Source organism: Rhinichthys klamathensis, unplaced genomic scaffold, assembly GCF_029890125.1.
Source record: "Rhinichthys klamathensis goyatoka isolate OS25496 unplaced genomic scaffold, OSU_Roscu_1.1 h1tg000076l_1, whole genome shotgun sequence".
Lineage (NCBI taxonomy): Eukaryota > Metazoa > Chordata > Actinopteri > Cypriniformes > Leuciscidae > Rhinichthys > Rhinichthys klamathensis.
Genome location: NW_026606618.1, coordinates 3,223,976 through 3,249,733, shown reverse-complemented (window position 1 = coordinate 3,249,733; position 25,758 = coordinate 3,223,976). Strand labels below are relative to the sequence as shown.

At 37.2% G+C, this 25,758-nt stretch overlaps 1 protein-coding gene across 1 annotated transcript; it reads left to right on the top strand.

Moving 5' to 3' along the window:
- Window positions 1-5,737: 5,737 nt before the first annotated feature.
- On the top strand, window positions 5,738-25,582 carry dyrk4 (dual-specificity tyrosine-(Y)-phosphorylation regulated kinase 4). Its single transcript, XM_056251001.1, has 14 exons — window positions 5,738-6,166; window positions 13,058-13,141; window positions 14,909-15,052; window positions 15,491-15,632; window positions 15,816-15,979; window positions 16,955-17,091; window positions 18,321-18,461; window positions 19,453-19,591; window positions 21,610-21,691; window positions 22,074-22,246; window positions 22,518-22,578; window positions 22,967-23,096; window positions 23,187-23,347; window positions 23,857-25,582. Exons 1-14 carry the CDS (start codon window positions 6,065-6,067, stop codon window positions 24,123-24,125), a joined length of 1,929 nt encoding a protein of 642 aa, XP_056106976.1. The 5' UTR covers window positions 5,738-6,064; the 3' UTR covers window positions 24,126-25,582.
- The last annotated feature ends 176 nt before the right edge of the window (window positions 25,583-25,758 follow it).

Here is a 25,758-nt window from a genome sequence, read left to right as displayed (position 1 = left end):
CATGTTTACCTGAACGTGACACTGACATGCAATGTGTTTCTGAAGAGCACAAGAATGCGAGTGCAATACAACCAAACCTGGCGGATGGCATCAGATGAGCGCGTGGTGGCCTGACTGCATCTGCTTCCATCACTCAATGCCTTATCGTCAGGTTGCTTCCCTGTCCGGGCCAAACATGTCAGCACTAGACGGCAGGCTCACTAGCTGAAGCGTCACAGCACCCAAACAGCGCCATCAGAGCCCACGCTGTAGCTGCTGTCCATACTAGAGCTGGATTTCTTGATTAATTTGCTCCTTGGATTCATCAGAACGCTCTACTCTTACCTTGCCTGAAGTAGAAATGGGCCCGAGGGCAGAATCAGAAAGAGGGGAAGGAGAAAACAGAGGAGAAAAGGTAAGATGTTGAACATGATGATAAAAGATATGGAAGAACACTATATAATGAGCAGGTATGTGATGCTGTGGTATCAGATTGTAATTCCTTTAGGGCTGTGAATTTTCAACTTGTGATATAATGAAATGTCATTCATTAAACTCTCTTAGAGTTAAAAAAAAAGCTTTAAAAAAATGCATGTTTATGCATTAAGAGTGTGTGCTGTATATCCCATGGGTTGTACACTTTAGCTCTGAGCAGTCCACAATGTTGCCCCAAAATATTTGGATACTAATGCCACACCAAACTGAGTGGCATTTATTGAATTTATTCAAAAAAGGGGTTGTGTTGATTTCATGCGTTTGTAATTCAGTTTAAGATAACCTAGGTAAACCATGGGGGATATTCTTTTTGCAACAACAAGATAGTCCCTTGCTTGGTGTTTCTAGGGTTTGAGGTTTCTCCCTTCACCAGGCAACCAGAGAGCACTGGCGTAACTATAGTCTCTTGAGCTTAGTTAACTGATGCCCATAATCCTGTAAGATAATCATCTTTACCTGCAGACTGTAGAAATTATGGTTGCACTTTATTTTAAAGTGCATGCACTTATGTGTACTTACAGTGTACTGTACTTTCCTAAGAAAATACTGGTAATATAAAGTATGGGTGAAGGTTAGGTTTAGGGGTTGGTTCAGGGTTAGTACCTAGTTATTACCCAGTTATTGCAATTACTATAACAAGTACATAGTATGTACATTGAAGCAGGACTGTAAAATAGAGTGCGGTTACACTTTATTTTAAGGGATCTTTGTTACACTGTAATTGTACATTGAAGTACTGAGTGAAATTTAGTAACTATGTACTTACTGTAGGGTTATGATTAAGGTTTGGTTTGGTTTAGGGTTAGTTGCATGTGATTATGCATAATTTATAGTTATTACTGTAGTAACTACATGTAATACTGACACTGTAAAATAAAGTGTGTCGGCCAAATGTGATTGTTGTTCCTGTAAATGTTGATATCAGATTCCTCCTCCTTTGGTATGGGAAATGTCTTCAAGGTTGTGTCATAGCCTTGAAATGAATCTGCATATTTATATCCTTGATTTAACGCTCAAGATCAAGTTCAAGATGACTGACAGCTGAAAAAGTTGGATTAGTTGCATTAGTTTCAAACAGAGGACAGAAAACCACATCCAACGCTCAGCACACCCCTTCAATATCTATAAAAATTATAAAACAAATACACTAAACTACATAACTTTTCATTGCAGAAAACTACCAGAAGCCTTATGTAAAAAGATGCTCGTCAAACCACTTTATCCTCTACAGTTCACGGGTTGCTCAACTATTTAAAATATATTTTTGACCTGATTAGCTTGCAGTATAACTATTTAACAATTATGTTTTTCAAAGGGACTGTAGCGCAAAATAGCAAAGAAAACACATCTTGAGTTTTTGCCAGCGATGACTGCACGCAGAAACAAAAATGTATGCATTGCGACTAGTGTACTCCGATTCATAAAGAAATTACTCTTTTCAAGACAGTTCTTTTAAAGAATCATTAAAAAAAAAACTTACGAACTCAGCTCCCGTTTTGTATTAGACTCTTGAAACTTTTACTGGATTAACTCCCTGAATAAATCTGTGAGGCTACTGAATCAACAAGACTGACTCAAATAATATTTAAAGTGATCAATAATAAAGGTCTATAAATCAAGTTTTGTGTAGGCCTATACTTAAAACTTGTTAATTAGTGTGATTACTATACTACCCATATGTAATACCTTTAACATCTTCAATGTTAGTAACTTAAAAAAGTTAAATACAAGCGTGTTAAAAGTGGCTTGAAATTTAAAAGTAGCTTCCCTGACAAAAGTGGGGTCATTGTGACTCAATCCTTGGCCTAGACATCCCACGGGGCATATGTGCTCAGATAAAGCACGTTTAAAGTCTAGGTCAAAGCAAAAATGAAATCCCTGGCAACAAAAGAAAAGCTTCTTAATTTTAATTTAAACATGAATAGATGTTGAATGTTATCATTGTCATCCTGACCCATCCACTGTGTGAATGCATGGGTTTGTGTATTTGTGTGTGATAAGGATTAGCCCATGTGAGGCCTGGCCCAGACAGCTGACCTTGATAGATAATGTTACTCATGCTGCTTATGCTGGCATAAGTGAGTGGGGCATTGTCAGTCTGTCTCTCTGCCCACTCATTGCACTACTCGACTGTTGAACATGGACATCTGTATATTTCTAGCATCAGTAAATACCAACTGTATTCGTGAGAGATTGGAGTGTTGTTCTTATTCATTCATTTATTTCCATCAATGGTGCTTGCTAAGGTCTAGAATAAACCCCATAATCCAAGGACAAGGTTTTAGCATGCAACTTGTCCTGGGTGTTAGTGCAGCGGATGTGAATGATACAGCAAAAGGTGTGTTATCACTTTTAGAGGTATAGTATTTTTGGCTGGTAGATGATAAAACGAGTGAAAAGTCCCATTGACTTCACTAAAGACATTTCTCAAATACCATAGGGACATAGGGGTAAGCAACCACCCAGAACACCCTGGCAAATGCATAGCAACATGCTAAAAATTAGCAACCACAGAGCAATGCCCTGGCAAGACAACATCCCACAACATCTTGGCGGAAAGTTTTGCACAGACATTTAGGAAGTTAATAAGCACAAGTTTTTTTGAACATAGAATATTTAAAAGTGTACCAATAGTACAGGTTATAAGTTACTTTTAGTGACAGAATGATTTAATTAGCATGCTGAAAGCCTAAGCTAATAAGGCCTGTTCACACCAATAATGATAACTATAAAGAAAACAAACGATAACTATATTAGTATCCACACCAATGGACGATAATGTTCTTCTTACTATAATGTAGGTCATCTGTCAGCTCTTTAAAGCAGGATGGATTCTGTTTGGCTGTCAATGTTTTTTTATCATTCATCAGCAGGAAAAAAAATAGTTTTGAAAGTGATTCCAACAATATCGTTTCTCTGTGCAGTTTCCGTTATAGTTGTGGTGTGGACTCTGCTATCCTTTTAAATTTAGAACGACTATATCTGTATCGATAAAGTTATCGTACTTAGTGTTAACGGGCCTTTAGACGGTTTGCATGGCAAATCCCTCCCACAAAAGTTGTGCCTTTAAATGCATCTTCACTGGAACGCTTGCGGCTATATTCAGGCTGACATCTTTGGACTTTGTGCCAAGGCTTTTTTTTTATCGTCTTGCTGAGTGTTGCGTTTTTTTTTAAAAATAGATAAAAAATAGTCTTTCAAAGGTGTGTCTCACTAACTGACTATTTGTCAGCTACATACATAACTGCTTATACTGTTTAATTTTATTAGGGCAAGTGCAGGCTTAAATTGGTCATCAACATACTTAACCGGTTAAAATAGACTGCCATCTGTAGTCTCAATAAGGCGAACATATAAATGGTCATGTGCAGAAATAACGTCTTAGGTGAAGACTTTACCTCTACTTTATCTTTTGGCTTCCTAAACGTGTCACATGTGGTTAATCCATTACTCTACAACACCTGCTATTGGATGACCCTTTTCTCACCTGAACAACTTATATTCACTTCTTGATTGCTATATATGCTTAAATTGCACTTCTGCCAGCTAGGTCATTAGCCATCAGTCTGTTGCATTTATGAATTTACATTGTTAAACATTTGTAATATCATTGGTGATATAAGGTAACCACAACCAGTTTGCAGCTTTGCACAATATCATTAGATGAGCCAGAAATAGCAAGGCTGGAAAGTGTAAGGTCTAGCATCATTTGTTGAAGCCACTGGATTTTTAATCCTATTTGATTATCTTATGTGCCAATATTCATGATTTTGTAAGAGAGGCTTAGATGTACTTTTTTTTGGCCACAGTAAGTGAAAATCACTCTTTTGCTTCCATAACTATATAGCCAAAATCATTTCTTATTATTGTATAGTCTTTCTTCAGTTCACATAAATTGCTTCTATTCTTCAGTTCTTTTACTGCGATAACATTCCTCTAGAATAAGTACTTGGAACTAAATATTATACTGTCTGGGTGAATTTTCTATATACTTTAAAATATGAACATATTTCCCAACTGTGTTCACAACTAGGAGTGTCCAATCTTGTTCCTGGAGGGCCACCTCCCTACAGAGTTTATCTCCAACCTTAATTAAACACACCTGAACCAGCTAATCAAGGGCAAAACAGGATCAATCGAAACTTCCAGGCAGGTGTGTTGGACCAAGTTAGAGCTAAACTCTGCAGGTAAGGTTGGCCACCAGGACCAAGATTGATGACCCCTGACATAAATGTACCGTGAATGTCGGCATTGCAGGGGTGTCCAATCCTGCTACTGAAGGGCCACATTTCAGCACTGGAAACAGCTAATCAAAGTCTTGAGGATCACTCAAAACTTTCAGGCAGGTGTGTTAGAGCTAAACTTTACAGGATGGTGGCCCTCCAGGAGCAAGATTGGACACCCCTGTATATTGGTTTAAAATCTTTTACAAAAGCTGATCCTAATCCAAATATATCTATGTTACCTTTGGAGAAATTCTATAGAAGAGGTTAATTTATTTAACGACAGTTCCCGGCTGTTCTACTTTAAAACAAATTTGTTGCCAGAAGGCCTGTAATGTCATAGTAGATTGTAACACATCCACCTGACATTAAAAACCCCAGCGCCCATGTGATTGCAGGCGAAACATCTGTTACATAACCATTGAGTGACACGATTTAAGTGATATGTCTAAGGTCTTCCAATTGTCAGTTACAATGTAAACACAAAGCTGGTAAACACATTCCCATTCTCAGTTGATGGCAGGTGCACAATATCCAATTTGTCGTCTCCTAAGTGGCGCTGAGAGATGTGGGTATACACATTAGACCCCACGTCCCCATGGATGAAACAGTCAGAAATATTATCCATGGAGGCAAATGGCGGAGGTATCACTATGAAGGGCAGGGCTAGCTTTCCCACTCTCTCCGTGCTGTAGCAGGAGAAACCAAAGCCTATGTGTGCATGCTGGGAGATAAGATTTCCTCTCTGCACTTCGCTGCTGTTTGTCAGCGTCCTGGGGGAATGTAAGCAGCGGAGGGGAGGAAATATATCCGACTGTCTCCAGGAGACGGCCTCTGGGATGGAGGAGTTACCAATAGTCCCAACAGAAGCCGCTTCTGCTGCCCCTGAGTGGAGCTCTACTGTCAGGGATCACTCCCCTGATGTTTTCCATTGAGGAAGAGGAAGATGGCACTGAGAGCCCCCACTGCTCAGCCTCCGGCTCAGTATGGCTCCCTTGTGGAGTCTCATCCACACGTCACAACCTCTCCCTGTGCACTCCACGTTACCACCGATTTATCGCTGCCTACAACACACATCTCCTCGAGCAGAGATGGCACGTGAAATGGACTCTTAGATCCAGTGCAGAGAAATGAGTGCGACCACATCCTCCTAGAACCAGAGATTGTGTATCTTTTGGACAAGCACATGTCTGTAGAAGTCTAAAAGGAAAGGATCCCATCGGGTTGCTCAGTCTGGACCATGGAGCTCTAGAAGACCATCAAAGGCCGAAGTTGTTTTGGTTAAATTCAGGGTTTCCTTACCGACAGGTGGACATGATGTGTTGGGACTGAGGCCTGTGGTTACTGCAGCATGGGGAGACCCCATTATGGGTGGAAAAGGGACCACACCACCTTGCTGTGGCTTTGAGATCCTCCAGAACTGCTGGGGCACCCGACAGAGTCACAGGAACAGGAGAGTTCAACCCGAGGTAAAGATTTGCCGTGTTCTGCCAACAGTAAGTGCTGTCTCCTAAAATGTCCATCCCCTGTTAATGAATCATGGATAAGTGTACCTACAACTCTAGATCAACTAAATTGCAATTAAGCAGGTTTAGTGGATTTGTAACAGTAAATATAACAGTAGACCTTTGGGAAAATGCTTTTTTCACATTCCAGATTTTTAGTCAAGTCTTTGTAATTCTGTGCTCTACTTCAGTATGACTGAGAATAGAATTTTTAAATTTTTTAAATTTTTCTTCACAAGGCACAAAAATTATTACCTTGCAAAATGTCTGTCATGCTCTTTTGCCTACAGTGGCTGTTTGCACCTTTACGGCAGGGTTCCTCAAATCTTGCCCTTGAGGGCCAATGCCCTACAGAGTTTAGCTTCAAACCCTCACCTAAGCAAGCTTATCAAGGTCTTCAGGACCACTAGAAAATCACAGGTAAATGAGTTTGATCAGGGTTTGAGCTCAACTTTGGAGGGTTTGGCTTGCCCTCCAGGACAAGATTTGAGGAACCCTGCCTTACGGGTACACTGGGGCAGTAGGCTACCCTTAAAAGGCACTCCTAAAAGGTGCATGTTAGTGCCTTAGAGTAGTAATGTACTGCTTGAAGGTGTTTTTATGAACAGGGGTAAATAAGGTTTAAAGATTAGGGTACTGCTCCTGTGACAAGCTGTTGTACGGTATTTTTTCCAATTTTTTTAAAAACATGTCAAGCACCAGAAAAGTACCATAACAACTTAAATTTTAATTTACCCCTCACAAAGTTATCATATGTCTTCAGAAGACTTGAAATATAGTGCTGGAGTCATATGGGCTGCTTTTTATGGTACTATTTTGTAGTTTTTGGAGCTTGACAGCTCCAGTCATCTATACACTTTCATAAAGAGCAGCCTTGAAATACTTATGGACTTTTTCTAACTACTTTTATTTTTAATGAAAAAAGGCTACATGTTTTGAGCAACATGAAGGGGAGTGGATGATGACTGAGTTTTCATTTTTGCGTGAATCTCTCAAAGACAAACATTTTGGATCAAAGTGTTGAGATGATCAAAGGTTTCCTCACTCACCTCTTTAAAAAAACCCTGTTCAGTTCTCTGTAGCATTTGCCTGTGCTAGCAAAGGCCTTCATAGTCATATATGAAATACTTATGCTACTGAAATTATTTACCAAAGTGAGTAAATTCTACTTCAAATGGCTGATTATATAAAATGCAAATAAGCATGGCAGTCTATCACCTTTTAATCATTACTACATCCATAACAGTGAATGTGTGAGTGGTAGTATTTACCTCACACGTTTTCATAACTGGTTTCAGTCATGCAGAGCTCTTATTTTCTTTAATAAATAAGCATTGAATGGGATTGACCAGAGATTCTGACAGGCTGGGGATAGGGCTAGGAAAAAGTTGTCATGTGCATGTCTCTCTGAGCTCCATTGTGCTGAACGAGCACTCCATCAGAAATAGTTCATCCCCATAGGTCACCATGATTATTAGATTGCTTCTGTGTTATGTAACATAAACACTAATCATAATCAGGCCTCTTTCCTCTCCTCCCACCATAGTGAGAGTGTTCTTCTTTCACACACCTTTGTCTCTATGTCTATTTATCTCTGTCTTTGCTTTAGTAGACAGCCTAGTTTGTTCTCTCAAGGGAGTAGTTGAAAAGCTTCACCCAAAAATGAACATTCTGTCATTATTTACTCAACCTCATTTTTTCATGAACATGCCTTTAAATATCATTTAGATTTGTTTAGTTTTTCACTGAAGTAGACCAGTACTCGTTATAGTACAAATCCAAAGGCTATGTGGTTTTGTGATGCTATGCACGCTTGTGTAATTATTCCCACGATCAAAACAAAATGCCCTCCACTTTTTATCTCATCTTATCACTCATTTTCAGAACTACGATCACTATTTGTCTTAAATTAGCATAGACACAGGGAATCTGACAATCTGATAATATTTGATAATAAGCCTAACATGGTGAGTCACGTTGTATGAGATACAGTGCACAGCTTCTGCCTCTGCTGTGCTTGTTACATGTGACCAGTGCAGTCTATAGGGAATAGGTGTGAAAAAAAGTGTCAACTTGCTACCTTGCCATTTATGAAGGCTTAAAGTGTTTTGTATAGCTAGAATAAGTCAAACTAAGTCCAGTAAAATGGACTTGGGCTTTTGGCCATTTGATGATAATTCAAGTCAGTATATTGTTTTGTTTAATTAAACATAAATCACTAGTATAGCTTACAGAAATCCATTTTGCAATCAAGATGTATCTGTACAATGTAGACTTGGGGGCTCCTCACACATTTGCACGTTGTAGACATGCAGACTGATATTATGTGCTAACATCTCACCAAGATGCCACGTCAACTTAAAAACAGCTCGGTTATTAAAAAACTTAACATGAAGTTGGTACTCTGCGGAGTCTGCGCTTTGTTGCTAGGAAAATCCCTTCTTAAAAAATGTATGCATGGCTCGGTGACCATGTTTATTTTATATTATTTTCATTTATTAGTTAATATTTAAATATAGATTTTACTCTTACTATAATTGTGCTTATTTTTTCTTTTGTCAAAATTATTGTTTAGTAATTAATCATAATTAAGTTTAATTTATCTATGACCCTATTAGCAAATGTATTTATAACCAATGAATAATTTATTTTGCAAGCAAATAGAAGGGGGCCTTATAATCTCAACATGGCCGCCACAAGGGCGAATGAAACTTTATGTAGAATGAAACTGCTTTATTTACACAGTATTCTTCTCTTTATTTTTTTGTTTATCTAAACACATGTGTCACCAGTAGGCTACTATTCATTTTGGGATGTAAAAAGTTAAATTTTTGTGGTTAATGCACACAATCTCCCATTCAAATCAAAGCCCACTTAATCACGGAGTTAATAAGGTTGAGTGAGCCTCGGCTCACCCACTGCTCTTCTGACATTTTGAAATAAGGTTTTGCGAATGACGATGTAGGCTACTGATAGGCGTTATTTATTGGGGTCCCATCGTTCGTTGACGGATGGAAACTTAAAGAGAGGGCAGTAAACAGATAGTGCCGAAGGCGGTGCCGTTGCATAGCCTACTCAAAGCTCGTGTTGAAGCGAGGAAATAGTGAGCGGAGGCAGTCGGGTCTCGCGCGGCAAGTAGCTTAGCTACACACGAAACAATTGTGTTATTAGAGGCTGATTTGTGCTGCAGCACATTCGGACATTGAGTCAATAACTGTCCTGGATTTCCACTTTAGGATCGCCATGACTTGGCAAACAAATGCACTGTGCTGTGCTATGGAAGGAATATGGGTTCAGTAAGTAAGCGCACGTAAACACATCTATATAGAGTGCAGTCAGGCTGGAAAACCTGAACAGGTGGCATATCTCGGGACATAGCCTACACGTCAAGTGGAGCAGACGGACAGCTTGCCTCTTTCCGTTAATCTCCTGCTGACGAAAGCTTTTCAACCTCTCTCCTCCTCATCGGGAATCACTTCATTTCGCGAAGTTCTCCCTGGTATTTTCCAGTGCTGACAGGACGGGTTCCGTTGTCTTACAGGATTCTTAAGATGCATATGCAAGTTTCCTGTTGGATTTAATAGCGAGTCCGTTATTTTTTTTTTTCTTAAGCCCTATGCCTTATGACTTGGATGTGTTGAATATCTACGTGTCAAAAAGCGACATGTTTCCTGAAATTAATAACAAGGTAATGTATGAAGAGTAGCAATGTCATTTGCATGCACTTATGAATACTCTTGTTAAAAACTTTATAATATTTTTGAAGCATGTTTAGATACCTGATTCTATTGGTTGCACTGAAGTTTACAATGATTAAGGTTTTAAACATTATTTTATATATGAAATAATATAGCCTATAGGCTACTTAAAACGTATTTATGTAGCCTAATGGTTTTCTTAGTTCATTAGTTCAATATTTTGCTCTTATTTAATGTTATTATTTAGATATGCCTTTTAAAGTGTAGCATAGGCATACCACAAGCTTTTTATTTAATATCATACTGACCTATACAATTTAAATAATAGGCTACCATATAGTTTGGTAACTGGGTATCAGGCTCCACTTTTCTTAAAAAGAAAATGCAGAAATATTATGAAAAAGTTTTTACACAGGTTAACTTATCTATTACTAATATCATTATTATTTTTTATTTAAAAAAATATGTTTGCGCAAGCTATGCTTACCCGTAATTATAATAGATTATAACATTTAATGTTAGCATCATATAGGCTTCAGTGATTGTTTATGATAACGTGATATATTAGTTTTCACCGTTATCAAAAGCAAATGTTTGTATGTAGGCCTATATATAATAGACCTATATATTTCAGAATATATATGTGCATAACATATAGTATTATATAGCCTACTTTTCAAAGGCAGAATCTGGTTACCATGGTAATAATTGTAAGGGACTATAAATATAACGTCCTCACGTTTTTTTATTTGGTTATTTGCTCAGGTTTCATTGCTCTTTGCCTTCTAAGAATCATAACACACAGTAACACGAGAGATTTGATTGCGCTCCGTTCTGTGTATTTTCGGTTTTATATAGGTGATAATGTTTAGTGCAAGGTTACAATAAATTATGTAAATCCCAATCTGATATTCATACTATCACTCTATCAGTGAGATTTGCTGAATTGCATTTGGACAGAATACATGGTCTCTGTTCTGTCAAAGATTGATGTTAAAGCACCCATTAAACCCTATAACTGTGCATGAGTATATTTGACCTGAACATGTGATGGTTAGGTTGCTTAAAAATCCTCAAGCCAGTGTCTAAGTATGAACCATCCTTTTAGGTGGTTGTCAGCAAATTATTCAGTACTGAGCTCCAAGTTACTATGAAAGGCATTCATAGTCCTGAGTATTAAGAACGGCATATTATGTATTTTTGATCCTTTCTGAGTGTGGTTTGGGTTTTGCCCATGACCATTTCTACTTGATTGAGGTGACCCCAAATCCTCCTTTGGTCCGTCTGTGATACAAAAATGTGTAAAAACCATTGGTTTAGGGCTTAAACACCAATGTATATGTTAAAATAGCACATTGGATATAATATTTGGGTATATTGTAGAGTGAAAGCCTATTGTTTAGCTCAGATTTGTCACAATATAGGGCCTATATTAGAGATTCACATACATTCATACATTTTTGCAATATGACCGATATTAAAATTCTATACTATTTGGTCTAAATTAATTATAATTTAAAAACTAAAATCAATTGTTTTAAATGCTACAAGTGAGTTTAGGCATCACAGCATAATTTAAGTATGAAAAATGGATATTCATTTTTAAAAAGTTTACATTTTAGAGTGTTGTTTAATTATTTGTGTTTTTAAGATTAAGTGAGTGTTTAAGTGAGCGTCCGATGATGGCAAAAGTAATCTAAATAAAAAAAATAGGGAAAATTATCCCATTATATGGTACCAATATATTGTGCATCCCTAATCAATATAGATCAGAAAAATGTCAAATCATCACATAAGTTAAAGGAATTAATGTGATCATTTTATGCCGAATGAAGCTGACTGATTAGTGTATCTGAGTGAAACGGCTCCTTGAATAAGAAAAAAATGTAGTGGGGGACTTGATGTTGTCCAACGGGAATCGATTGGATCGTCGTCATTTGCTATTGCTGCAATTTCATGTAAGTGACCGATTGTCCCACCCTCGCATCGAAAAACTCCTGTTAAAAACGATTAAATATTACGTGGGCATGCACATTAATAAATAAATCATTTATGATAAATACTGCAATATTTCATTATAAAAAAACTATATTTGTCCATTTTGATTAAATTTTTTCATGGTGACTTTAAGGAAAGTATCTCTCACTCTTGCATTGCACACTGACCCACATTGTAACACAAAGCCTTTAGTCCTGAACATAGAAACTCAAAGGTGTTAATATTTGAATGAGTCTTTTAAAGCCCTGGGCTCACATTGCACAGCTGACCGCCCGCAGTCTAAGTGTAACAAATTTTTACTGCCTGTTTTCTAAATGCATCTCTTTGTTGCTGGCTCATTGAAGTCCATGTACTCTCTGATCCCGCTATAAGCCTGTATATTCTTCACTGCACTGTGAATGAATGTAGTTAAGACCCAACACATCTGAATAGCTAAACCCCCCCCCCCCCCGATGGGAAGATACGCTCGGCCAAAAACCGCCATATGTTTCAGACTCTGCAAATAATCAGCCAGTGGATTAAGGCTGTGCGAGCCACATCAATCTCCAAGGTGTGTATATGGGTGAGACCATCCCATTGTCTGTGTGTTTCTTGGCAAATCTGTTTGACTTCTGCTACCGGCACGTGTTTGCCCGCCAGTTTGTATCTCGCCCCCACCCGAGAGGCTCTAAGTTTAGCTAGAGCTTTTCATCTGTCCTTATGCTGTCTGTCACCACTATTGACGCACGCTCCACCTGATTAAGATGGATGAGGGCCTGTTTCCTCATATGTCCGCAATCATGAGTGATTGTGGTCATCGCAGGTCCCCTGATATCCTTAAGCATTCGTGCACAAGCGGAACATAGCTTGGAGATGATTGCTATGAGTGTAAAGTACCAGTGAAGGAGTCTGCACGACTGACTGTCCTCTACTATCAAGCCAAACTGCATCATCTGACATGGTGGGCATCAGCTAAATATTATTAATATGCTTTTGAATGAAAAACAAGCAACCTTGGTATCGAACATGAGTCATCAGCAGTGTTGAATAACACCGCGCAAGCAGAGATGATGCCTGAAGTTATATACGCAGAATCCCACACGTTTGGCTGTGGATGTGGGCTGCAAGAGTGTGCCCACTCCTCACGCTCATGACGTCTTTCCTCCGCTCTCTTTCACAGTCAGCCAGACCCGAGGCTTTCCCTCACCCCCACAGGTCTCAGGCCGAGAACACAAAAATAGGACCCAACTGCACCTACTCACAGGTGAGCCCTTATTCACAGAGAAAACAGGTTACTTAACAGTGATGATTCATTCGAATTGATTCTCAAAGGGTGTGTGAATCACTCTACTGTGAGAGCAACTCTGTCTGGGAGGAGAACTGTGAGATGGTTGCAGGGTGTTTTGGACCTTTCGGTCCACCAGTTGAATGGAATACGCAAAGCAGTTTCATTTGCTGATAGAACTTTTAACGGGTATTGAATTCAGTGCCTGGCTAGAAATCCTACAAAATAGCTTTGTGTTGTACACTAACGTTCAAAAGTTTTAGGATCAATATGATTTTTTTTGTTGAAAGAATGTAATATTTATTCAGCGAGGATACACATAAGTGTATGCTATTGAACTGTTATTACGACTGTTAATGTCTTTTAATTGTAACATATAACCGCATATAAATACAAATAGATTGTTAAATTGAACATTTCTAATTCTTTGTTTTCTTTTAGTTAGCTAATGTTTTGCTTTCCCAAAGCCAACTATATGGTTGCAAGTTCCGTTGGTGCCAATGGAGTTTAATGGACTTGCGACCATAGTTGGCTAAATATGGTTTTGTGAAACGCAACCCAGCATATAGCTTAGAATACCACTAGCTGATTGGCCTACATGCTTAGCCTATACACTTCTCTTTTTTTTAAATTGTGCATTACGAACAGCTACCCCAGGGATCCTAAGTAGACTTAACTCGAATTGTAACCACCATAGATATTTCGAATTGTAACCATAATAGATTATATCAATCTAACATTTGACAATCTAGATATCTTAAAGGTGAAGCATGTGTAAATTCTGTGACATTAGCGTCAATTTAACATTAAACATTTGACTTAGTAATAAACAGCATGTATTTACAAGAAATGTAGGCACTTCCATTGTGTGCCCGCTATCTATAGATGACAATGCATGATCCCTCCAGGACCTATGGAAAGCGCTTGTGTTAAATCTTTAATGTTGAATATGAGATGACCCCCTAACAGTTGTCATTAACTAAAAGCAATCTATTCGTAGGTGTTAACATCCGCTTTTAATAAAGTGCTTGGCATAGTGCCTCTTAATGTCAAATTCCTTAGACTCAATCGGGGTTTTAATGTATCTGCGGTACCTGAACGGTGGACGTTGTTTACGCACAGCCTACTGTATTCTTGCAGGTCTCTTCAGGTGCCCCTATACGCTATATTTAGCTACTGTTTCTATGCGTCATGATCAAGTTGGCAGATGCCGCAGTATCCCCAGAACATATGAGATTGAATATCGCATCTATCTATAGACGCACTTGCTCTTTTTTCAGCCCAGAAGTTTGTCGAGCACTGGCTTTGAACCGTGAGATGGGGGAAAACCTGCAAGCTACGAACAAGCCCCTCCCTTGTGCAGTGCCCTACATTTGTTTCATGGCAAGGGAACCTTTCATTTTATTCCTTCCAAGAGAAGATATTGACAAAACTAGGAACCGCGTTGGGGAAAATCTCTATCATTCACTGTTATTATTTACACCCCAAATGTAAGATTTAGTGTACATGTTCATTGCTCTGATGGGTTGTGAAAGACTGCCCTATCGCTGCTTTTGTCCCCACCTCGGTCTCAACCGCCACTGAAATTCCATCCTCTATGCAGGGGGTCCGGTTCACATGGGGCCGTTGGCCACTCAGCTTGTGTGAAGCTCACGTATCTTTCCCCCCGTTTGGCCCTTGTTACTGATTTGTAGAGTTTTTCATGTTGAACGGTACTCATAGTATTGTGTCTTTTTTTTTTTCTAGAAGTGTGGGACGGGAGTTGGTACTTTGCCCCAGCTAGAGGCTCCCGTCAAGCAAATTTTGGTGACCAATGGCAAACTTCTTCATTCGAATGGAACCTTACCCAGTATCGTCAAACAGTTGGTGCAAAGCACTCAAGGGAATCAGGTGGGATAACACTCTTAAGTTTAGCCAAAAATGAAAATCCGTTCATTGTTTACTCCCCCTCATGTATATCTAATCCCAAATTACTTTCTTTATTCTGTGGAACACAATAACTTTTTGATGCATCCTTTTTTCATATATCATCAGTTAACTGCAATCATGTCTGTCAATCTCCAAAAACCACAAATAGCCCATCAGAATTTCTATAAAAATAGCCCAGAAGACTAGAATAGTGTCCGAAATAGTGTCTGTTCCTCAAAAGACTTGGAATATAGTGAATATATATATTATATATTATTGAGAAAAAACAACAGTATATGGGTTTAGAATGAAATGAGGGTGAGTACAAATAAAAAAAAATTTGAGTGAACAATTCATATAATGGTCACATTAGCCACATAAAAACTTATTTCAGTCTGACGTCCATTTCTTGTAACTCAGGAGGAGAGGCCGAGGCCGCAGTTTCCCAATCGCTTTGGTTCGTCGGTGGAAAACCTCTCCGAATCCTTAACCAGGAGCATCATCAATAAGTTTGAGAAGATCAGGACATATGAGGGACAGAGGCTGCCTATGTCTCCAACAAGTATGGAGTGCTCTGGATTTCTGTTTATATTTCATATATTCAGAAATTAATAGATGGATTTTTGCTCTTCAAGCTGAATCGGAAATAATAACTAAAAATAGCATTGAAATGGTCTGATATTTCCCTGGTTAATTGGATTATATGTTCACTCTTTATGTGTGTCTTCCTTCATCTGCAAAACAGCGGCACTGAAGCACTTCCAGAACCAGCTAACAGAATTTGAGAGGGAGGAGATCATGGACTACTCTGAGATCTGGTATCTGGGCTTGGACACTAAGAAGATTGAGGGCTCCCAGGGATCCCCACAGAATTCAGGCTATGACGATGAGCATGGCAGCTACTTAAAGGTTAGATATGATATATCATATATCTTTCTGTGATTACATTACTTTTGCCTGGCAGTGTTATTTTAGTATCACTGAGATTATATTATAGTTTTTATTTCAATTTTGAATTAGCTTCTATTTTCATATTTTATGTTTTTATTTTAATTTTTAAGTATTAGTAATTTTGTTGGGTGTTTTTGCCATCTTTTTATTAGTTTTTGTTGTTTTTTAAATATAGCTATATAGTATTTTATAAATCTTTATATATATTATTATTAGTGCTGTCAAAGCGATTAATCGCATCTAACATAAAAGTTTTTGTTTACATAATATTTGTGTGTAAATATATTATTATATTTATATATTATATACTGTGTGTGTGTGTGTGTGTGTGTGTGTGTGTGTGTGTGTGTGTGTGTGTGTGTGTGTGTGTGTGTGTGTGTGTGTGTGTGTGCGTGCGTATTTACTGTATACACACATTATTAAAATCTGTCAATTTATTTATTCACATGTATATATGAATAAATAAAAAATACATACATAGCTTGGCCTCTGGCAAACAGCTTACTGGGTGACACACTGACCTCATTTTCAACTTCTCGATAAATGATGAAATTGCATTACAGCACGAGGCTGGCGAATTCAGCTGATTTAATGTGTCTGCTGTCCCACCCCATCTTCCTTAAATGTGCCTTTTCAGAATGACATTCCTCAGATTACTGGACATTAGACTGAATGCCTTCATGCTTGACGATTTAAAGAGTCATATAGCTGAAAGTTGCGGTCAAAACATGTAAACAATGTCACATGTCTGACAGTCCAGATAAGTGCCTGAAAGTTAGTTGAGAAACAAACAAATAAGGAGCGTTTATGCATTTCAATATTACCATTGCAGTGTTTCTCTAAGTAACAGGAAGTCTGCCACTGCAAAGGAGATGTAAATAATTATGCTGACCTGTTTGTCAGCTGACCCTGTCCTCTAAATACTCTGTGCAGGTCCAGCATGACCATATAGGTTATCGCTATGAAGTCCTGGAGGTTATTGGGAAAGGATCGTTTGGCCAAGTCTTGAAATGTTTGGATCACAAGACAAATGAGATGGTGGCCATCAAGATCATTCGAAATAAGAAGAGGTAAAACGAACCTCCAGTCCATGTGTTCATTCTCATTCCCATGCAATCTTTAGTACAATAGGGGTTAGCGACCCCTAGGGGGTCCGTGGTGGTACTGCAAGGGGTCTGTCAATTATTGTTTGAGTTCAAGCTCATTTAAAAAAAAAAAAAATTATAAGATTTATTAAATTAAATTTATAAAAAATATATTATATATATATATATATATATATAAATAAAAAATGTTATTATTAAATGTTAAAATAATATTAAAATATAATTTATATAATTTAAAATAATACACTACTTAAATTAATTTACATAAATGAAAGTTAAAAGTACAAGTTAAACTTAAAAGTATAGTTCGCCCAAAAATAAAGATTCTGTCATCATTTACTCACCCTTATGTTGTTCCAAACCTGTTTTCATTTATCTCTTCTGCTAAACATAAAATAAGATATTTTGAAGAATATGGTTAACAGACATTCTAAAAAATATCTTATTTTGTGTACAGCCGAAGAAAGAAATTCATTCAGGTTTGGAACAACCTCTTTTTTGGGGGTGAACTATCCCTTTAAGAGGCTAAAGTTTTCACATTTATCTCATGATAAGGCCATCAGAAGGTCTTTAATCAGCGCTCAATCAGGTCATAGTTTACACTGGACCTGATACACTGTAGGGTGTTAAAAGGTGTCTGTTGTGTATCACATTACGTGTCTGGACAGAACTGATCTCATGCCCTTCCACTGCCATCACACCTACTTTGACTGATGCTTTAACTTAAAACGCAACGCTACTCTGGTGCTTTGAGTTCAGCTATAGAAGAGAAGGGATAGAATTAGCTTTCAGGAGTGTATTTGTAATTATATTATAAATAATATTACATATATTTATTTTATTAGTTTTTGCTTTCCCAGGGAATCAAACCCATGGCCTTGGCGTTGCTAGCACCATGATTGAACTACAGGAAGGTTTATTATTATTATTACAATATATAAGTACAATTATAAAAATATATATTTATAATAATAATAATAATATACAATATTTGCATACAAAACAAGCTGGAAAGTCAATGCATTTTAACCTTTAAAATTGATGGTTGTAGACTAAAGTTACATAAAACTCTAGAAATTAAGTTGTATAATTTGAAAAATGATTATGCTGTCTCACTGTAGGATAAATAGTACAAATTAGCAGCATCTTGATAAAGTTGATAATAAGCAAGTTATTTTTCTTTTGAACTCCAGGTTTCATCATCAGGCTCTTGTAGAGCTAAAGATCCTGGATGCTGTGCGGAGAAGAGACCGAGATAATTGCCACAACGTCATTCACATGAAGGAGTACTTCTACTTCCGCAACCACCTGTGCATCTCCTTCGAGCTGCTGGGGTGGGTGGATAAAAACTGCATTCATTTAGATGGACACATGAGCGCTTTCAATTTATAAACCTGTATAGTAACTCACGTTAAACATGGGAGTCACAGACTGAACTTAAATAGAATACTTCCCTGTAACTACAGCTTATTATAGACGCCTTTTTAAAGTAATTATGAACCCATTTTCCTTTCATATTTATGAGTGAAACAGGATATTCAATTTAAAAATAAATGTAAAAAATATTAATTTTAATTCATAAAATATTACAAAAACATTTATTTATTTAATAGTCCTTTTTGATTTCATGTTGACATTAACTAGTGCAGATCATCATACTAGTTATGAATCATTAGTTAGATGTCATATTAGTTCTGATTTATTAACCGGTGTGATGGTTTGTTCCAACGGTGGCCATGTTAAGGTGTGAAGTGAGAGTTTCCCACTCAAGACCTTTTGGACACTGGGTAAAGTGATCAATTAAAAGACACTTTGCAGGAAAAGCAGCTTCATCTCTGGCAGCCTGACCTTTAGAGGACATCAGATGCGTCGCCCCTGTCTTCGGTTACAGTCACAGAATCCTTTAGTTAATGCCTTGATTAGGCCCCGATCTTTTTCCTTGCCCACTCATGGTGTGAAGTCTCTGATTACATTAGGCTGTTCACAGCTGCTGTTTTAGGCCTCCTTACTGCCAAAGATAATGACTTTCATGGCTTCCCTCTCAAAGGGCTCTTTAGCATAATGCTTAGCGGTTAACGCAGACTAATAGTGAGATTTTGTTTTTATGGTCGTGCTTAAAGACAGGAGGTTGTTGAGTGACATGTTGAGTACAGCGTGTTGGTATAGTGCCAAATTTAATGTGCTGCCCTCTAGAGGCATTTAGATACATGTCATATAGTTTTTTATCCCTACTTACTCTAATCCTAGTAGTTCACAAGGTATCATGAACATCACCCTGTAACATCGTCACAGTCTATGTTAATTGTCTATGTTGTCTCCATACAGAGTGAACCTCTATGAGCTTATTAAGAAGAACAACTTCCAGGGCTTCAGTCTGGGGTTGATTCGGCGTTTTGCTCACTCACTGCTTAAGTGCCTCCAGATGCTGCACAAGGAGAAGATCATCCACTGTGACCTTAAACCGGTAAACCTCACCACTAGAGTTTGTCAAATGTGAATCACCCCAAAACAAAAAGCAAATATAAGAAAAAATATATTTTTTATAGGACCACTCCAACATTACTATAATGACAGCAAAGGAAAAAAATGCAAAAGGATTTCTATTTCAAATAAATGCTATTAATTTGGACTTTCTATTCATCAAAGAATTATGTGTTTCCACAAAAATATTAAGCAGCACAACTGTTTTCAACATTGATAATAATAAATGTTTCTTGAGCAGCAAATCAACATATTAGAATGATTTCTGAAGGATCATGTGACACTGAAGACTGGAGTAATGATGCTGAAAATTCAGGAATCAATTGCATTTTAAAATATATTAAAACAGTTATTTTAAAATGTAATATTATTTTTATTTTTATTTAATAAATGCATTAGAGACTTATTTCAAAAACAAAAATCTTACTGACCCCAAAGTAATTTGAACAGTAGTGCATATTAAAATATATACTATTATGTAATAAAGAAAGTCATTATATTTCTTCTTCTTATTATTATTATTATTAATAAAACAAATGTGTTATCAAATACTATATGGTATATAAACAACTCGCAATAATAATATTGCGAATTATTTAAACATCATATATATACACTCACCGGCCACTTTATTAGGTACCCCATGCTAGTAACGGGTTGGACCCCCTTTTGCCTTCAGAACTGCCTCAATTCTTCGTGGCATAGATTCAACAAGGTGCTGGAAGCATTCCTCAGGGAGTTTGGTCCATATTGACATGATGGCATCACACAGTTGCCGCAGATTTGTCGGCTGCACATCCATGATGCGAATCTCCCGTTCCACCACATCCCAAAGATGCTCTATTGGGTTGAGATCTGGTGACTGTGGAGGCCATTTTAGTACAGTGAACTCATTGTCATGTTCAAGAAACCAATTTGAAATGATTAGAGCTTTGTGACATGGTGGAAGTAGCCATCAGAGGATGGGTACATGGTGGCCATAAAGGGATGGACATGGTCAGAAACAATGCTCAGGTAGGCCGTGGCATTTAAACAATGCCCAATTGGCACTAAGGGGCCTAAAGTGTGCCAGGAAAACATCCCCCACACCATTACACCACCACCACCAGCCTGCACAGTGGTAACAAGGCCTGATGGTTCCATGTTCTCATTCTGTTTACGCCAAATTCTGACTCTAACATCTGAATGTCTCAACAGAAATCGAGACTCATCAGACCAGGCAACATTTTTCCAGTCTTCAACTGTTCAATTTTGGTGAGCTCTTGCAAATTGTAGCCTCTTTTTCCTATTTGTAGTGGAGATGAGTGGTACCCGGTGGAGTCTTCTGCTGTTGTAGCCCATCCGCCTCAAGGTTGTGCGTGTTGTGGCTTCACAAATGCTTTGCTGCATACCTCGGTTGTAACGAGTGGTTATTTCAGTCACTGTTGCCCTTCTATCAGCTCGAACCAGTCTGGCCATTCTCCTCTGACCTCTGGCATCAACAAGGCATTTCCGCCCACAGAACTGCCGCTCACTGGATGTTTTTTCTTTTTCGGACCATTCTCTGTAAACCCTAGAGATGGTTGTGCGTGAAAATCCCAGTAGATTAGCAGTTTCTGAAATACTCAGACCAGCCCTTCTGGCACCAACAATCATGCCACGTTCAAAGTCACTCAAATCAACTTTCTTCCCCATACTGATGCTCGGTTTGAACTGCAGGAGATTGTCTTGACCATGTCTACATGCCTAAATGCACTGAGTTGCCGCCATGTGATTGGCTGCTTAGAAATTAAGTGTTAACGAGCAGTTGGACAGGTGTACCTAATAAAGTGGCCGGTGAGTGTATATATATATATATAATGTTGAATTATTTATTTAACTACTTTATAGGAAAGTAGTTATTTTGTAGCTTGGACATTCAGCCAGATAACTCCTTTAGCCAGTTTCAGTTCAAAGATATACAAATGCATTCATCAGTGAAATGACCATCATGACAAAGCATTATTATTTATCTCTTAATAGGAGAACATACTCCTGTCCCAGAGGGGACAAGGAAACATCAAGGTGGTCGACTTTGGATCAAGCTGCTATGAGCAACAAAGAGGTAATTACCAAACCCTTGTGTAATGAACAACACATCACCAGATTTATCCTGATTCTGTCATTTACTCTGCACTGAGTAAGACTAAGTGTAGCAAAATCTGCAATTGTTTGATTAGACACCTTTGACATAGAATTTGGGAAGCGTTAAATGCTCTCTTTATAAAAAATATTAATAAAGGCTGTTTTAACTATGCACACTTATAGCTGCATTTTATCATTTGCATAATTTAGCATTGTTTTCCCTCCATTTAAACAGACCTATGACCCATCAATTGAGAAACAATGATTTAGTGCTATTTGATGCATTAAGCTAATTCAGACTGGTAAATTGACGTTGTTAAATTCATGTAGCTGTAATAGACCGCTTGCATTCCCATCTACAGTGTACACTTACATTCAGAGCCGCTTCTACCGCTCACCAGAGGTGATTCTGGGCCACACGTACAGCATGGCCATAGACATGTGGAGTCTGGGCTGCATTTTGGCAGAGCTGTACACTGGCTATCCCCTCTTCCCAGGAGAGAGTGAAGTGGAGCAGATCGCCTGTATCATGGAGGTGAGAGACTCTATTAGTACTTAGAATTAGTTAGACTTTCTTTCTTCTGTGAATCATTTCACTTCAAAAATGGATGCAAAATAAAAAAAAACTTCATTCACAGTTCATTGTTATTGCATGAAAAAAACATAGAAAATAAGTCTTAAAATGTTCTCCTTTGTGTTCTATGGATGAAAGAAAGGCATTTAAACAACTTCATGTTCTTTAATGATTCTTCTATAGTTATTCGAAATGCATTGGTTGCTGAAAAGAATTACTTTTGATTTTGTAGATCATGGGACTTCCTCCAAATGACTTTGTTCAAAGTGCATCAAGACGAAGATTATTTTTTGGTAAAATGACTAAATACATGATTGCTTACAAATAACGGTAACACTTTATGATAAGGTTCGTTGTTTACTGCATTAGATAATATGAACTAACAATGAAAAATAATTCTAAAGCATTTATTAATCTTAGTTCATGTTAATTTCAGTATTGACTAATACATTATTTTAAAAAAAGTTGTATCTGTTAATATTATTTGATGAAATATTAACAAAGATTAATAAATACTGTAACAAATAAATTGCACATTGTTAATTAATTTTAGGTATGCATCACCTAATGGGGTCTAATTGTAAAGTGTTACCAAAATAACATCTAATTTCAAATGCATTTTGTTTATGCATTTGAGGTTTCATTTTGATTGACATCTTACCTTTATAATGCTCCAATCAGATTCCAAAGGAAACCCAAGGAATATCACCAACAGCAAAGGGAAAAAACGTCGACCCAACTCAAAAGATCTTGCCAGTGTGCTGAAGACCAACGATCCTCTATTTCTTGACTTCATTCGACGTTGCCTTGTGTATGTAAAGTAGTGAAATGACTTCATATTTGTTATCACCACAACACACATAAATAGGCTTTTTCAACCTGTACCATTGCGTTCTTGTAGGTGGGATCCCACAAAACGGATGACACCTGATGAAGCGATGCAGCACGAGTGGATTACAGAGGGCCGTCTCACCAGGCTCCATCCTAAACCTCGGCCTATGCGGAAAGACATTGACAACAATTATGACTTCACTTACTGCAAAGCGACTTCAAACAGGACAGGCAAGGGTCAAAATATGTGCTTGATCATTACAATTGATAATGATATACAGTGACCTCAAAAATATTTCGATGCTTAAAAATGTATGAATGTCTTGAATTAATGAATTTATTACTAGTTCAAATAAAATGTTATAGAAAATAATTCAAATATTACAGAGCCCCTAAAGGGATATTTACATTCGCCCGAGAAACTTAGCGTTCGACAGCAAATCTTTTATCGTCTTTTTTTTCGAACACAAAAGTTTCTCGAGGGAACGCAAAAACATTGACATAATTTTGCCTCCCATCTCATATTTTTTCCTTCACCATGTCCCTTTAGGGGCTCCATAAAATATAATTATAATGTAAATTATTTATTTTATATGTAGTATTATTTATTTATTATTATATGGAATTAAATTATTATTGTGTAATAGTATAATTAAATATATTTATAAATGATTTTTTTTTTAAATAATTTTTTGTTCAACTTTTGCATAATATAATTTATATCTTTTGTCTTTCCATAGCTGATAAATCTGGATCTGACGACAAACTTAAGAGGGTCAGTGACACTTCAAGCAAAGGAGGCAAAACGGTAACAGAAGAGCGTTTGCGTCCTATAGGAGCCTCAGCCGAGGAAGAAAACTGCGAAAATTCGGGCAAAAGTGTGAGCAAAGACAGCAAGTCGGACTCTAGCGGAGAGCGGTCCGTTCAGATCATCATCAAATCTGAACAAGGATCAAGCACTGATTCTTCGGAAGGACAGGAGCCTCAGTTTCTCCCCCCTATTGTCTAACACCCCAAAGAAAAGCACAAGTAACATCTTTATAGCGTATGATTTCTACTTTAGCCGCTTGGTCTGGACTTACCAAGCGGCTCAGACTAGGTTTGACTTTGTTGTATGGCAAAAAAAGTAAAATGTCAAACAAATGAAAAATGTGTTGTGTGGTCTGTAAAGGTGCGGTCACAATAGAGTTTGAGCGTGTAAAATTATTTTGCGATAAATGTTGGCAAGATGATGTGATGCTGTAATGCTTCTATTTTTAATAATAAATAAATCACAAATTATAAAATAAAATAGATTGTCTATAGTGCAACCTCACCTTCACTTTCCAGTCTAGAGGAATTAGATTAGTAGTTAAGAGCGATAGTCTATTCAAATATTTTGTTGATTTATAAGTAAAGTGAATGACTTGGTATCATTTTGGTGCTTGTGTTGTATTTTGAAAGGATTGCTATGAAATTGTGTGAAACACTGGCATATTTTGCAGAGCATCATGCTATGTGCATGTTTATTGGGTCTAGTGTGCGGTTTCATTTTTCTTTTAAAAGTATCAAAGCTATTAGCAATGTCAAAAAATAGAGCTCAAGCTAACCTTGAGTACCAAAGCTGCTTTATTGTGCAATATAACTGCATGGATTAACAGTGTTTGTATGTTTTCTTGTCATTTGCCAGGTTTTTTTTATTGTTTCTATGAGTTATTAAGCTGTGCAATAATTACTGAGCCAAAGAGATTGATCATATTCATTTTTGTTGTAGAGAAACACATCATCAGACTAAATCTGAGGGAAAGCACACTAGATCATCAAAATGTGCACAATGCTTGCGTGATTGTATTGATGATGACTGATAATGATGGCAATATTGTTGTTGATGAAGATGGTTATGATTATTATTATTTAGATTCAGAGGGAAGGTCAAGAATGATGTTTTTAAAGTTGCTGTTTAAATTAAAATGAGTGCATCATTGTATGTTCACACAGAATGAAAATACAACATTTTATGGATTGTAATGGTTTATTTTTCTGTATATAGAATTCTTAAGGTAAATACTATCCACCCTATGTGGATGGCACCAAGTCATGTAAACATTAGACAAGGTTTTACTTGTTCTTGTATTGTTTATCTGTCATAATTGAAAACGAGATTTTTACTACCATATGCTATCTCTCTCCCTTGTTGTTTCTTGGCAATTTTGTTTATGGGATTTTAGAAGAAAGTGTTGGGTCAAGGGTGTTAGGTAGTGCCTTTCAGTATTAGAATTAAATAATCTAAGTTGTCTTCTCAATTATGTCTGTAATATACTGTCATATCTATGACAATAAATATGTAATACCGTTGGTGAAATTTATAAGTGCACAACATGGCCTGGTCTTTATTTTATTCTGTTTAATTTATTTAGTCAAAAATGGCATTCATGTGTATCAAGGTGATGTGTACTCATTAAAATAAAGAAATTCTGATAAATGTAATATTTTCACACTTTTAAAGTTATATTTTATTTAAAGCTAGAATAACTTTTTTTTAAGAATGTACTATTTAAACTGAAAAGTTACCCAAACTGATAAATAACCAATAAGTCGCATTACTTGTGTTTTTGTGTAAATGTTTGTCAATGCTGTTTATTGCCCATATGCAAAGGTGGACA